This window comes from Sceloporus undulatus, unplaced genomic scaffold, assembly GCF_019175285.1.
Source record: "Sceloporus undulatus isolate JIND9_A2432 ecotype Alabama unplaced genomic scaffold, SceUnd_v1.1 scaffold_16, whole genome shotgun sequence".
NCBI lineage: Eukaryota > Metazoa > Chordata > Lepidosauria > Squamata > Phrynosomatidae > Sceloporus > Sceloporus undulatus.
In genome coordinates this window covers 2,148,064-2,164,523 of record NW_024802938.1, presented here as the reverse complement: position 1 = coordinate 2,164,523, position 16,460 = coordinate 2,148,064, and the positions used below count along the sequence as shown (strand labels likewise).

At 45.3% G+C, this 16,460-nt stretch overlaps 1 protein-coding gene across 1 annotated transcript in view; it reads right to left on the bottom strand.

Annotated features, from left to right (window-relative positions):
- Positions 1-16,460, bottom strand: part of LOC121917394 — a 76,710-nt gene that overhangs the window by 16,118 nt on the left and 44,132 nt on the right. The window contains exons 16-25 of the mRNA XM_042443337.1: positions 13,314-13,569; positions 12,153-12,295; positions 10,867-11,082; positions 9,576-9,713; positions 7,299-7,411; positions 6,223-6,328; positions 4,814-4,940; positions 4,228-4,402; positions 3,412-3,421; positions 972-2,379 (exon numbers count right to left, since the gene is read on the bottom strand). Of these exons, the coding sequence (XP_042299271.1) occupies positions 972-2,379; positions 3,412-3,421; positions 4,228-4,402; positions 4,814-4,940; positions 6,223-6,328; positions 7,299-7,411; positions 9,576-9,713; positions 10,867-11,082; positions 12,153-12,295; positions 13,314-13,569 (2,692 nt within the window). The remainder of the gene's footprint in view (positions 1-971; positions 2,380-3,411; positions 3,422-4,227; positions 4,403-4,813; positions 4,941-6,222; positions 6,329-7,298; positions 7,412-9,575; positions 9,714-10,866; positions 11,083-12,152; positions 12,296-13,313; positions 13,570-16,460) is intronic.

The following is a 16,460-nucleotide window of genomic DNA, read 5'->3' as shown; positions in this document are numbered from 1 at the left end:
AGCTCCCTCTGACCGGGTAGGCCTGTCATGTTCCCTCTCCCTCGGACACCCTTCTCGACGAAGTGCGCACCTTGCTTGAAAAGGGGTCAATCTCCCCTTTACCGCCGACCAATGTCCTAGGGCCTTTTTCTCCAGGTACTTCACGGTACCAAAGGCCGTGGGGGCTCAGCCCCACCTGACTTGAGACAATTGAACCGTGTCCTTGAATCCGTCGCTTTCGAATGGTAAACTGGCTCCATTCGGCCCTGCTCCATCAGGGCCTGTGGTTGCAACCGTCGACCTGAGGAGTGCCTACTTCCACAGCGGGATCCGGGAGTCCCACCAAAGATTTCCTCACCTTCGCCGTCGGCTCCACCTCGTACCACTACAACTGCGCTCCCTCTGTTTGGCCACGGCACCGAGATCTTCACGAAGTGCAGTGCACCGGTGGGGAGCAACTTCATCAGAAGGGCTCCATGGTCTCCGTATGGACTACGGCTGTTTGCCGCGAATCCCGCAAGAACTGCAGGAGGCAGTCTCATTCGCCTTGCCCTCTTGGCTCCCTCGGTCTTGTCACAACCGAGAAAAGTCCCACCGACCAACAGGTCAAGTTCATCGGGCCATCCTCGACTCCGAAAGATGCTCCGCCTTTCTCCCTCCCCAACCGTGTCCAACCTTGACGGCTTGGAACTCGAGGGCATATCCCCTACGGACGATGTTGAGAACCCACGAATCCGATGTTATCGAGGCCCAGGTGTTAACAAAGCGCCGCAAAATGTCCAAAAAGAAGAGGGGCGAAGGAGAGACGAAGCGCGCTGCGTCCCTTCAGGTTCTCTTCTTCCCCTGGTCAGTGTCCTGCCGGCGGGACTTACAGTACCGAGGCGGGAAGTTGCGACGGCCAGAGGAGGAGGAAGACTGCGAGGGGTAGCGACGTCTCTGGGAGCCCTGCTGCTGGGACTGCCGGTCCTGGGAGAAGGTCCCCTGTGACTGACCTCGTGGCTGCCACGGGCGCTGCCACTTCCGGAATGGCGAGACGGATGCAGAGGACATTCCATGCTTCTTCGCCGCCGCCTTCATCCTGAACTTCCTGTTCAGGCAGTCGTCGGTTTCGGCATGGAAAAGTCCGGTCCCGTCAAGCGGCATGTCGATGGCCGCCTTGACACTAGGATTGAGGTCCGAGGCCCTCAACCAGGCATGCCGTCGGAGCACCGTTGATGCCGACATGGCCCTCCCCGCACAGTCTGCCATGTTCCTGGAGGCGGTATTGAGCCAACTCCCGATGGAGTGGGCCTCGTCCCTGACCTCGGCCAGCTGTCTCTGGATCTCATCTGGGATGTCCAGGATGAGGGAGGAGATCTGCTCCATGAGCGTCTGTATGTAGGCCCCCATGCAGGCGTTGTAATTGATGGCCTTCACCGCAAGGGCCGCTGCCGAGTAGGCCTTCTTGGCCAGGCCATCCACCTTTTTCGCCTCCTGGTCGACAGGGGAGGTCGCCTGCTTCGGGACGAAGCTGTGCTGGGCTTCTTCCACAATTGCCGAGTTCGGTTTGGGGTGGTCGGCCAACCAGGTGCAGCTTGCCGGGGCCACCCTGTAGAGGGACTCAGCCTTGCGGGATGAGCCAGACAGGGAGGCTGGGGAGTCCCAAGACCTCCGGACTATGGTCTCCAATGACGGAAGCAGGGGAATGCAAGGTGGTGTGGGCACCCGTCCGTGCACTCGGCGCTCCACCGGGTCGCGGGCATCGTCCTCCGGGAAGGAGAGCTCGATGTCGAGAGCCCTCGCCATCTTCACGATGTGCTCACTGAAAGAGCGCACGTCATCTGATGGGGAAGACAGTTCCGGGTGGTGCATCCTCTGCGGGGAAGCAGACGCCGAGAGGTCGTCGTCTTCCGACGGGACGTTGGACGGAGGCAAGGGCTCATCCTCAGAGTCCGTGTCGGAGGTGAGAGGAATGTCCGGAACCCTGACCTGGGATCTCGGCTGAACTGGGATGGGGCCTGTCGAGGATTGAGAGCGCCGGCGGGGTGACGATGGAGGCTTCTCCATGAGCGAGACACTCGGGATCGACCGGGCAGATGTGCCCTCCCGCGGGTCAGCAGGGTGAGGGTTGAGCCTGGTGAACTCCTTGAAGGCCACATCCCTCGGGACGGACATGAAGTACCGGCCCGTCTCGGAGTTGAAGAACAGGTCCGGGGCTTCGTGTCTACGGACCTCTTTTCCGTGTTCCTCATCCTCGGAGTGGGGGAACAGCGGTGGCAGTTCCCCAGGAGGGGAGGAGGGAGTGGCGCCTTCCATCTCGTGGACGAAGTCCATGGTGGGTTGAGCTGGCGTGTCCGGTACCGGGACCAGTTGTACCTCAGGAGCGGGCTCCGGGCCGGGAAGAACAGCAGGAGCGCGGACCTTCTTTGAAGGGGAGCGCTTTTTGTCTTTTGCCTTGGAGGGCAAGTCCATCCCGGCGTGTCCCGATCAGCCTCCTTGTGGTGTCTCTTCTTTCCCGATCTCGGGGTCTCTTCCGGCGGGAAGAAGGGGTTCTGCAGGAGGTCCAAGAGGACAGCGGCGGCTCCCGAGAAGGAGGACTTCGGAGACCTAGCCCTGTCAGGGGGCAAGACACTCGTCGCTCCCGAAGGCGAAGCCGGCTCCCTCGGCTTGGAGGCGTGTCGAGATGCTTTGGATGCCTTGGAGGATGAAGGCGAAGCGAGCTGGACCTCCGCCTCAGTCCGTTCCCTCGCGTGCGAGCCGTCTGGTTTCCTTCTGGATTTTAGTTTCGGCTCGAGACCCTCAGTCCCCGATGCCTTATGGGGGTGCTTGGAGGGTTCGTCGGTGGCGCTGGGCGGTTTCGAGCCACGGGCCACATCGGAGGTGGTGGGAGCCACTGTCCCGGCCGGGACAGACACCACGCTGGACACACTGGCCCTGGAGGATGAAGCGGGCGGCGTGGAAGACGGGACGGATGACGAGCGGGGACCTCCCTCCTGTACCTTGCCCAGGGCGATGGCCGAAGTGAGCTGGGACTCACGGTTTTTCCGGGCTTGCGCCGAGAGGGACTTGCAAAGTGGGCAAGCCTTCGCATCATGGTCCTTGCCGAGGCACAACAGGCAGAAGGAGTGCGGGTCCTGGACGGGCACCTTGCCCCCGCAAACGTTGCACTTCTTGAAAGGTGCAGGCAGTCGTCAAAGCCAGAGGAGAATTCAAAGCGAGGTCAACAGTCCGAGAGTCCGAAGTTACCAGGGGCGGGAGACAGACCACGAAGAAGATAAAATTTCATTAGAATAACTTGTTATTTAAGCAGCAGGGAGAAAGCAACACTAACTTGGCAAATAAAAGGGTGGTTTTATTCCAGCACAGCTAGTGCCATTCTCAGTGTACAGAACACTAGACTGGAAAGGTTTTAACTGATTTAAGATCTTGAAACTCATTTTAGAGGGGACATACCTCACCTGACCTGAAACAGAAGAAAGGAAGCATACAGGCTGGACCAATTTACCCCTGGTAGCCTAGAACTCAAAAATAATTATGTACTGTATTAGGCTACATCTTGAAAGAGAACTGTGAGCACACAGTGGGTCTTGAAATGGAGAGCTGAGGGATGCTATGCATGGATTCAGCCTGAGTACTCCCGCCCAGCTCTTGCCAAGTGCAACAAAACTGCCCATATGAGCCAAAGAAGTCTCATACCAACAGATCAGGGCTGGCAGATAATTGTTATCTGTATAGCAGCTAGGGGTTAAAACAGACAGGTCAAAAGGACCACGGCAGAACTACGCTGGTGCAGTGACCGCGGCAACCACATGTACCCAGCTCCAATCTGGCTGAACTGGGCCGTGGGAGGGAGCAGATTCTTCCCGCTCATTTTTGGCCCAGTTCTTCAGCAATGGTGCACTGTGGTTTCTCACTGCGTTTGGGGCATGCGTCATCTAAACGATACACCCCAAACGCAGCTGGAAACCATGTCATTCGGCCTGTCTGTTTCAGGCCCATATGGCTGACCGTCCAATCTAAAAATTGTGGCTGTTCTAACATAAAATTCTAAATTTCTAATATTTGAAATAAAAGATAGATTGACACTATTGTGCCCATAGAGAGTTATGGACAATGGCAGCATTCAATTAAATACATGAAGCTTAGGCAACATGTTAAACTAGCCTGTGCTTTAACTGTAGGGGATTGTCTGGTACCCTTATTCCTGCTGGCTGACTACAGACAACCTTCACTCAGCACCTCTTCAACTGTACCAGAGTGACACCTTACTCTTCAATCACCTCTAGTTTCAGTTTATCAATTTCTTCTTTTGCTCCACGAAGACGACTTGCATCTTTATCCAAGAGCTCCTGATTTTCTGCATACCACTGGAGTCTTTTCTGCAAACGACTGATTTCATCCTTGTAAGATTCTTCCATCAACTTCATCTCATATGATTTTTCATCTAGAAAGTGAAGTAAAAGTTCCATTAAACATTTGTGATAAAATACATTTAACTCATGGCTAACTTTTTAAAATGAACATTGGCATTATTTTTTCCTTTTTACTCATTTCAATAGTCCTTTTTAAAAATTAAGATGAAGTAATTTCACACACACACACACACAAACACTCACATTAGTTCACATGTTCTTGTAGAGGTAAAGTGAAGTTTAGTAGCTGCCAAGGTAAAGAATGGGTTTCTATCCTCCCTTTGCCACAATCTTTCATTATTTCCTCACTCTTCACTAACATGTGCCACAAGCATAATGCAAGACTAAGAGGAAAATATAATTTCCATTCCTTCTGTAAAATATTAGAGAACAAAAATCTTATTGTTAAAGTGAGTAATGGATTGTTCAAGGCAGTACTTTACCTAAAGTGGAAGCAATCTGGCCTCTTGCCAAATCTCGTTCCTTCTTTATTTGTAAAAGATCTACTTCAAGAGCTTGTTTATCTTGCTTTAGACATTTTTTCTCTTCAAGCAAATTGGTTTCCATAGCCTTCATTTCCCCACAGCACCAAGAGAACAAAGAGATACAGAAAACAAGCCATGAGAATGCAACCTATTTAAAATCACTAAACTGTACATCACAGATGCCTACATTTGGTAAGGAAGTTGCATGACCTAATCTGCTCTGGTTGGGACAAGGCAGATCTTGCTCAAAGAGGCATTGGTTTCTCATCCCCTGGTATCAGAGTTTGGTCTACCAGTGGGAAACCAATGTTCAAATGAACTTGAAGTTCATTATGGTCTAAGGAATGTTTCATCCTGCTTCTCTCATAGAGTTGCTGACTGTATACAGTCTGTCCTCTTTACATCTGAAATCCTTGAAGGAAGAGCACCAGCAAGTTGTTAAGAAGCAATAGCATGGAGGGTGTGGTAATCAGCCACAATCTGGGCGTTTACTTTTCCTCCAACAGAGTGGGAACTGGAAACTCTGCAGAGCTTGATAAAGAACCCCCCTCCCCCTCGAGTGCTTTCAACAGGAAGTATGCAAATAATGTGGTGGGGATAAAGTGAGGAAGAAGAAAGCCATGCACACTACCTTGAGCCCAGTGGAATAAATGGGATGTATAATATCTAATAAGATAAATAAATATAGGCATCTTGGTCTTGTTGGAACCCAGCAATATATTCCCTAAGTCTAATTATAAAAAAGGTGGAGGAAGGGAGATAAAAAAGAAATAGCAGCCTGCATTTGTTTTATTTATTTATCAAATAATTCAATAACTAATGTTCCCCAAATGGTGTACAGGTAAATTAAAATAATAAAATAAAATAATTAGACAAAAGGTACATAATAGACTCTTAGATAAAACCAGCAATAAGGAGTAGAAACAATACACCATATAAAGTCAAAGTAAAAGCAGCAGGAAAAAATTAATAAGAAGGTGAAGATCTAGAATGCATCATCTTGACTTGCCTAGGAGTACTAAATATAAATACCATAACTAGGTACTAGGCATATTTCTCTTGGGAAGAGTGTTCCACTGACAGGTATAATTGCTGAGAAGGGTCTCTGATATAGACACTCATCTTGCCTCAGCTGGTAGGGCATCTGAAGAAAGGCATCAGATAATGACCTAGTTTGGGCATGGTTGGGTAGATGTGTCAAAGTACAGGGCCTTGGCTCTACAGGTTAGATTCTTTACAGTCTGGAATTGGCCTGGGAACCATAGTATCAGTAAGATACAAATAAAGACACATAAAATCAAATTCAGAGCACATGTACAGCACATCAAATTAAAACAAATACAAATAGAAGAAACAAAGGCACTTACCTTGGCTGATCGAAGTTCTAAAATTAAATCTGTTAAATTCTGGTTCACAGCTGGTTCAGCATTCTGCACTCCACATGATAAAAGGTTATTTTTATCCACTTGTTCCCTAATTTTAAAGAAAAAGAAATCAACAATTTTCTAGAGCTTTGTGTTTCTAATAGGTACATAAAGGCCCTATACAAATTGGCCTGAAAGACTGCCCTGGGGGTGGACTCGGGGCATTGCATCCAGATGATGCACACCCCAACTCCACCCCCAGGGCACCATGATGCCGTACGCCGCTTCACATAGCACGCAGCATATGATGCAGGACTGAAGGAGCACCATATAGCCACACCACTGTGGCTATGGCACCCTTTTGAAGGTGCAAAAGGGAGCCACTTTTTGCAGCTCCTTTTCGTGCCCTTTAAAGGCCAGATCAGGGCTGTGGTGTGTGGTTGTTGCGGCCCCGATTTGGCATGAAAAAAGACAGCCTGTAGAGCTCCAAAGTCCACATTATTATCCCATGGAACTACAACCTATGTGACCTCAGTTCTAGTACTAAATTCTTCCAAATGACAATGTCACCAGAATACCTTGCTTATGTGAAACTTTTTTTGCCACTATGGGGTTTCTGAATCTTTACAGTGGGGTTTCCTCCATTTTTAAGAAAGAATTCCAATCTGAATAAAAGTAAATCAGAAAGCAATCCAGACCTTTTTTATTTTCTTGCTCATTCACAGACTTCATAAAATACCCTTGCAATTTAAATCAAGCCTATTCATAATGTAAGCCAATTATCTTCTGCAAAACAAGAATAGTTCCTACTGATTCTATCTATAACAGTTCTCTTGAAGATATTAATTAGAAATTACAGTTTATTCTCTACTAAACAATATTACAACTGAGATTTGCATTTGAAATGCAGTTCTCATCTTTGTCTGAGGGTTTGATCCAGCTAACCAATGCATGTATACTGGAAAATAGGTTCTGCTGTGCTCAATGGTGCTTACTCACCACTTCCTTATTTTGGCTTTTGGTATTAAGATCTACTCAAAATTACCACTATTTTCAATGAGAAAAGCAAATAAACTAACCGTAAGGTTGCTAATTCAATCATCAAACGCTGGTTCTCTTTAAACATATTTTCTTCATTTTTCTTGTTATTCAGCTGTAGTTCTTTCACCTGATTATATAATCTTTCATTTTCCTTAAACATCAAGAATTATTTCACTTAATCACTATTTATTCATATGGGAAGACATGTGGTACAAGACAAATGCCAGAGAGATAGATTTTGGGTCCGTGGCACTGACAGTAAGGAATATAGATTGTTGTTGATACAGCAGATGCAAAAACTCTTGTCTTGCAGAAGCATATGCCACAGTAAAGTTGTTAGTATTTCAGATGCCACAAAAAGAGGCTACAAAACTATTTGTTTTTTGCAATTAAATAAGGTCATACAGAACACAGTATGCACTATAGAATAACAGAGCAAATTAAAACTAAAGGCTTTTAATTTTGAGTCAGCAAAATTCTCTGTATGTAGAGATTAGTGTCATCAAAGCTGCATAATAAAACAACTATGGCTTTCATACGCTGATGTGATACTACCTTATAGGTGGTAATGAATGTCTGGAAATTATATGAATGTCAAACAAAATTATGTCTTGTCTTGAACAGAAACTTTCTTCCTTCACTCACTTCACGAGATTAAGCACCTCATTGAACAGGTGCTAAGAATCACACATTTCTTATTTATAGATGGACAACCAGAATCTTCATCTTTGTTGTCAGAGTCTTTCACTTATCCATTCTACTCAGGACATTTTCCTCGTTTCATTTAATGTCCCTTTTTAACTAGTGACATTACGACCTTGCAGAAACTGGCCACTTCACTCAAGCATTTACATTTTCTGTCTAGTTTTGTACCCTGTATCAAAATTATTTGTAAGGGCATAGCCATAGGGGAAATGTAAGCAGCATGGGAAACAAAGGGACGACACAGATGGGCAGAAGGGGCGGCTTGAACTGACCCTTCTGAAGATGAAATGGGGCTACAGCAAACTCATGCTGCAGCCCCAATCTGCCTTGAAGTTGGCTGAAAAAGGAGTGGCAAAGATCCGCTCCTTTTTCGGCCAGCAAAAAGCCAGCTTTTCCTGATTCGCTGCAGCTGTATGGTAGCTTAATGACTCTCTGGTGCTGTGCGCCATGTAAATGCCACGCCACTGGAGTGTCATAAAGCTGCCCACATCTGGGCAGCCAGGTGGCTTCAAGATGTCTTGGGAGCATGTGGCACCTAAATGCCATGCCCCCAAGCCGCTAGGAAGCTGGCTTTTAGAGTCGGTCTGTTCTAACTTTCACTGCACCAAAGAGCTTGTAAGATATCTGACAAAGCACGTTGCATCCCACAGAAAGCATACTGCAATATGACACCATCTATGCAACTTCTCTATGCAGACGTCAGTGTGAACAGCCAGATGCACATCCACAAGAATTCCTATTGAATTGTTCTTAGAAGACATCCATTTGCTTAGTCACCTGCTTGCTGTTACAGTGCATTAGTACTTTCATGTAATAGAATTTCAAAGTATTTGCTAATGTATGAAAACAAAGATTACAGAATAAGGACAGGATCGTACTGGGGCATAAAGCTCATGCAACCTGCAACTGAGGGACCAGATGGACTATTAATAAACTGTATCAGGAGGAATCCTAGACATTCTTGTGGACATGCAGTCACACTGGTGTGCTATTTACCCTGAAATAGTTCTCACAACATTTTCACCAACAAGTTTTACTTAGCCGACACTGTTGTCATCACCTCCAGTTCAGACATGTTTGCTCTCTCTTCCAAAGCTCACTCAGCTTTCCTCCTTTCCTTGCCATTTTGATGGCAGTAGGGTAGGAGAACAGCTGAGAGCTGAATGGAGGTTTCCAGTGTTCTTAGTTCTGGCCATGTTAGCATGGGCCCTGTCTAAAGGATGCTGACAAGGTCTACCAGGATGCTGCTGTTCCAAAGAAAAGAGGAACACACACATACAAATACAGCCCCATTTCCACCACACATGATCCACCTCACCCTGCAATCAGTTCACCTCTTCTTTCCTACTGGTTGTGCACAGCTCCTGCAAGTGTATTAGTAAGACTTCATCACTCAATCTCAGCCCAAGTCTTCATTCCTTCATATTATTAACTAGCAACCTCACTATCCCCATTCAGTTTGACTCAGGCTGACTTAGTTTTTTTTTTTAAAAAAAAGGGGAATGGCTAATTTATATACCCCTTATCTTCAAAATGCTACACTTGTAAAACACAAACATAGAAGAACACCATTTATGGAGAGCAGGATCATAATATCAAAAGAATTCTACCTGCTGATATCCTTGAAGAAGCATCTCCTGATTTTGGACTTCTTTTTGTATTTCTTTCAACATTTCTCCATCAGCAGGATTTCCTCCCCTGATATTTGACCACTTTGTTTCTTTGTTCAAGTTTTCGTTATGATTTAGCTGAGAAAAAAGTGCTCTATAAATAAAGTGCACCTCATAAAACTGCTAAGCAAAAAGTAGCCTTACTGAAAACCATCTTCTATATTTAATGAAATGTTACTATCTTTAGAAGTTACATTTGTATATTGGCTCTCTTTCAAAGACTTTAGAATGTTATATACAAGCTATCTCAATGTATGATAAAGGGTCATAAACCTAATGAAGTTTTAAGAGCTAGCACAGAGGTCTGATCTATATATAACATATATATATATACACACACACATACACACACACACACACACTATATATATATATATATATATATGTATGTATGTATGTATGGCTTTATGTATACTTATTGAATTCTTAACTAATATTACTTACTCCTATAATTTGATGATTTATTGTGATGTCTGTTGATTAATGTTTATTTGATGTTTGATTGGTCGATCGTAATAAATAAATCGAATATGTATACTTATATCCACTACAAGATAGATGAGGATAAGAACAACATCGTTCTAAAATGAAAGGTCACTTCTTATGCCTCTTTCAGCTATTAAAAACTATGTCTGGAATGCCACTGGAGAGTTATTTACAAGTAAGGACTGTAGTTATGGTGCTATGCTATGTATGAATTCTGCCCTGATCCTGCAATCCCTATTTACTGGGCAGCAGCTGCTGTAATTAATGGGTTTCTGTTCCCTGTCAACTGGGAAGCAGCTGATGTTCCCATACCTGCCTGTGTGAAATTTCTAGTGCAACAGTCAGAAGCAGTAACCCTGTTTCAATTCCGCCTTATGCAAGAGATCATTCATGTGATGGAGGGCTGGAGCCATCAGCCAGCTGCTTCCCAATCGAAAGGAGCACACACTGCACACACACCGATTACAGCAGTTGTTACCCAATAGGTAGAGGCTGGACGACTTTCATGGTCCTTACATAGCCCCTAAAATACAGGCTATATAAGGACCATAAATACAAAGTAGTCATGAGTGTGTAACTCATGGATTCATAACTGACTGCCCAATGGGATTCCAACCTGTATACTGATACAATTCTTTTCAATTTGATTTTATTAAATGAAAGATGACAATGTGAATGATATGCTATATTTTTAAAAGTCTGCTTCCTTTATTAACTTGCAATAGGATATAAACAAATACTGTACCTGTGACTGAAGAACATAAGTTTCTTTGTTTAGCTCAAAGAGATCTTTATCTTGCTGCAGGATTTTTGTTTTCATTTCCTTCTCTTTTTCCAAAGATGTGGCTTTTAGTTGCTGAATCAAACTATGTGCCGAAGCCAATTTTTCCTCAGCTTCCTGAATTCTTTTTAATAAATAAAGCTCCCTTTCACTGCTTTGTGGGAGTGAATATGATGCAACCTGATGAGATGGAGAAAACCCCATTTTATACTACTCCAATAGTTCACCAAAGAAACCAAGATTAACCTTTTCCCTTTCAGTTCAATAGTAAGAACTGCTGGATTTAATAATGGATGGAACTTCTATGGAATGTCCATCATTCAGTCTTTTAAAATCTAAAGAGAAACTAAACATTGACAAGAGTAACTTCTTCACTGAAGAAGGTGGCAGGTGCAACATGTGACAAAAATAGATTTCATGCAGGCACACAAAAAGCTCATAAAACCCCACACTATCTAGTCATTAGTTTGAGAATAGCCAAAGGAGATGCATTTCTGAAACTGGTCTGGATCTAATGAAGGTCATAGATAGGGAAACACTGAAGCTCCATAAAAACTGCTTTAAACTTTCTAAAGTATATAGAATGAAATCATAACATTATGGTAAATTAGATCCAACACACTGGATCATTCTACAAAAAGGAATCTTACTAGGAATGGAAGGACAATCTAGCATAGACTTGCTTCTAAGTTGTCCTGACTTTTGCCAGTTCTTCTTCTTACTGTGGCCATCTGCATCATTTGTCCCATTATTCCAGTATGTTATCCAATCCTCCAAAGTAGATTTTGGATTGTGCAAAGCATTACAAGGGGAACTGACAAAACTAATGTTACTTTTCTATATTCAGGAAAGTGTTCTGAGAGCAGAACTGCACTCATAGATCTCCAGATCAACCCCTATGTAACTTTAAATGGCAACACTGCTGCCCACAGCAAGCATCTCCATATGCTATGAAGTGAAAGGGAAGGCAGGGTGCTTTTGTAATCCAAACATGTCAAAATATATGTGTGTACTTCTTCCATATTGTCTGGGATAACATGATAAACTCCTTGTAAATCTGCTCACAGATGTCCAAACAAGGAGACATCAATTATACACATTCTCTCTCTCACTGCTGAGAGCGAGTTGGGGAGCCAGGACAGTAGGACTTCCTACTACTCAAGAAACATAGGCATCTGTTCCTGTATTGCTTTTTTTAATGACACCTCCTTTTTTAAAATGCCATTCTAAGAGCAGTGTCTATGGCTTACATTGTGGTTGTGGATGAAAGGGTCATTTTCTTTAACTTGCTCTTGAATACTACTTGCCGATGACTCTCCATGTGTAGCACAGTAATTTCTCTTCATCGAAACAGGATCCTTTGTTGTCTGTATTACCTTAGTTCCAGGTGTTTCTTTGATAGGAAAAAAGAGTATGTGCTATATTTTAAAAGTAAAAGTTTTAAACACTGTACAACATTTATATGGACACTTATAAAGTGACTGGTGTAAAGTACACAAAAATGTGAAAAAGTACAATACTTTTTTGTTGTTGTATACAGTCCAGAGTTACCACTAGGCAAAATTATGTCCTGCTGTTCTTACTGGGGCACTCCTCAAAAATTGTGAGTTGGAGTGCCTTTTGTTTCTTTCTCTTCCTCTCTTTTCATTTTGTTGTCTGCTTCTTCTAGTATAAATCTGAATCAATACTATAGATTTATTTAATTTTACTAAGGCTGCTCTGTAAGGAACCATGTATATTGGGGATATTAACAACTGACTGGACTTTACATTTTGATTTTGAATTCTGCCTTTGATTCACAGTGATTTGTTTTACAGAAGCCCTCTTTGGACCATCAAACTGTTTCCTTGTTTGGTTTTTTAAAAAGTAGTTCAAAGAATACAGACAAGAAGGTTTTACAGTGGGAAGCAAAGGAAAAGGAGCATGTAAAAAGGCCTTGGTAGGCATTTACTCTTTGCATGAGCTTAAAGCCAAAGAATGAAGTCCTTCACAGGGGAAAATGTAACTGAAATCTCTCCATTCTTAGTCCAACTCTCTATCCATAGTCCTACAATGACTCCTACGCCCCGGCAGTTTCGCCCTTGAGTCATAAGAACAGAGATATTGCTCTACATTATTGAACAATCTTCTGGATAGATTGTCAGTCAAAAAGTGAAGTATATCTGCAATTAAGTATTGATTTTGCCTTTGCATTTCTTCAAGAATTGCATTTCTTGAATAAATCATGCTTCAGTGTTGAACTCAGGCTAATCTACCAAACAACCACTGTGGGTCAAAATTATGTTTCCACTTACAATTGCTTTCATGTTTTAAAATGATATTCTATTTCAAAACACAGTATACAATATACAGTTTGAGGAAACCTACATTCGACATCCCTCCTCTGTTTATTTAAACATATCATCATTTACCTTTTTGCTTTAGAGGAGATCTGGCTTTCAAAACTGGCTTTTTGAGGCTCTCTTTTATTGTCTTCTCATTAACTGTGGAAAAGTGCTTTAATGAAGAACTAGATTTTCCATACCCAGAACTTCTAACAGAGCTATAAGGTCCAATGGAAGACTTCTTCCTATGAGCAGCCACTGTGTTTTTTGCATTCTTATGCATCAGTTGTTTATTCAGCACTGAACTGAGACTCTCTTTATTCCAAGTGATGGGCTGATGTGTCTGTGGACAATCACATATAGAATATATTTATTTTTATCAAACAGCTTGGATTGAAATTATTATAATAAAAGAGAATGTCTGTGAGTCTATACAGATATATCTCATTTAGGGCAGTGTGCTAGATGCCTTAAATGTGACAGAGAAGTTTTAGTAGCTCCAGTTTCAGTGGTCAGTTTCAAGTTGAGAAGGCTCTCTGGAGCCCAGTTATTAAGATTCCACAGGCATGAAAAATGGTGGAAAAACAGGAACAAGCTCATGCACCACTGCTGATTCCTGATAGGAAAATAGGAGAAGACACCCTCAGGTACTGCTTATAAGATTTCTGAAATAAAAAAAAAAAAATTAAAGGGGTGAGGAATGACACAGACTTCATAGTATTTGGTACAGACAAAGGAAGGACAGGTTGCTTACCTGTAACAGTATTTCTTCGAGTGGTCATCTGCGAATACATACAAATGGGTTTTACTGCGCCTGCGCAGTGCTGCTCGGAACCTACTGGAATAACTGGGCAGAGTTTACTCTGCAACATATTGAAACTTTTTGGCGGTAACTCTGCCCACCCGTTATAAAGCCCCTGCCTTCCCGCTCTTTCCCCAGTTCTGCAATTTTTCCGCCAAGCAGGCGATGGAAAGAGCCAATAAGAGCAGGACACTGAGGGGACGGACGGGTGGGATTTGTATGTATTCGCAGATGACCACTCGAAGAAATACTGTTACAGGTAAGCAACCTGTCCTTCTTCTTCGTGGTCTCTGCGAATCATACAAATGGGTTTAGACTGACAAGCTAAGGTATGCGGCGGAGGGAGTGTCCTGAGACCAAGCTATGGTAAACCAAAGGTATATTTATTACAATAAAACACCTTGGACCATAAAAGAGTCAGTCCATTTGTTCATGCACAGATCAACATAGCAATAACATTGCTAAACCTGAGGAGGGAATAGAGATCATGCAAGACCGATCCCATAGAACTTGTGCAAACCAACATCCAACAAAATGTAAACAGTGTCAACTGTACAAGTGTAATCAACACAAACCATCAGTAGTGCAATCAATGCAACCCTGAAACCAACACAGCCCTCCCGAAAGCTGCGTCTCGGATGGCCCTGGTGTCCAACCTATAATGTTTGATAAAAGTTAAAGGTTGGGACCAGACGGCAGCCTTGCAGACATCCTCCAAAGGAATCCCCGACAGGAATGCAGAGGATGCTGCCATCGACCTTGTGGAATGGGACCGAACCCTGCCAGGGAGAGGCTTGCCCATCAGTTTATAGCAGAGGTGGATAGTACCAGCCACCCATTTGGAAAACCTCTGCGCCGACACGGGCAACCCCTTCTTCGGTTCCGAGTAGCATTGGAAAAGTCTCTCGGACCGACTGGAGGCAGCAGTTCTGACCAAGTAAAACGCCAGTGCTCTCCTGACATCAAGAGAGTGGAGGCGTCGCTTCGCATCCGACGTTGGGCTGGATGCGAGAGTGGGCAACACAATGTCTTGGCACATGTGGAAAGCAGACACTACCTTAGGCAGGAAAGTAATGTCAGTGCGGAGGACCACCTTGTCCTTGTGGAACCTCAGGAATGGCTGGTCTCTCCGTAAGGCACAAAGTTCGCCCGCACGGCGGGCAGAGGTGATGGCCACCAGGAAAGCGGTTTTCCAAGTCAGTAGTCTCAAGTCCGCTGTGGCCATCGGTTCAAAGGGCTTGGATTGGAGGGCGGACAGTACCGTCTCCAAGCTCCAAGCTGGAGCTGGTACCGACACAGGCGGATACAGGTTGGCACAACCCTTCAGGAACCCCTTCACCAAGGGGTCTTTGAAGAAAGAAACCCTCCCCCCGACCTGGTATTTGGCACAAATGGCAGACAAGTAGCACTTGATGGATGTGAGGGACAGCCCCTCATCCAAAAGTGCCATCAAAAACTCCAGCACCACTGGAGTGGACACTTGAGCAGGAGACAAGCCCTTTCGGTCAAGGAGGAGGCCAAATCTCCTCCATTTGAGGGCATAGGACCGCTGGGTGGAAGGTTTCCTCGCAGCCAGGATCACCGTCCTCACCGACTCCAGCAGGGCAGTCAGGGCTGTATCCTCCAGGCTACCAGCGGTAGGCTCTCGATGTCCGGGTGGAGGATCCGTCCGTCCTGGATCGACAGCAGGTCCGGACGAGGGTCGAGGCGGAGGAAGCATCTCCTGGAGAGGTGAAGAAGGGATACGAGCCAGGGCTGTCTCGGCCACCACGGGGTGATCAGGATCTCATGCGAGTGATCTACTGTCATCTTGGACACCACCCTGATGATGAGAGGGAACGGAGGGAAGGCGTAGAGAAGCTCCCCCGTCCAGAGGAAGGCGAACGCGTCTCCGAGGGATCCGTCCATTCGCTTCCTGGAGCAGAACTGGGGACAGTGGCTGTTCCACCTGGTCGCGAAGAGGTCGATCCGGGGGGTTCCCCACCGGTCGAAGAGGTCGCTGACCGTCTTGGGATGGAGCCTCCACTCGTGGCACACAGAGGGAGATCTGCTGAGGCGATCTGCCAGCTCGTTGTCCTCCCCGGGAAGGTGAATCGCCTGGAGAAGGACGCGTCTCTGGATGCACCAGTCCCAGATGCGGAGCGTGAGGTCGAGCAGGGTCCTGGACCTAGTACCACCTTGTTTGTTGATGTAGTACATCACGGTGGTGTTGTCCGTCCTCAGGAGGACCACTCTTCCTGTGACAGCGAACTCGAACGCCCTCAAAGCCTTCTCCACTGCGAGCATCTCCAAAGCGTTGATGTGGAGGAGCTTGTCTTGTGCGGACCACCTGTCTTCGACGACGAGGTCGAGCAGGTGGGCGCCCCATCCCTCCAGGGATGCATCGGTTGTCAGAGTCAGTTGTGCCTGGGGCTGATGAAAGGGCATCCCGG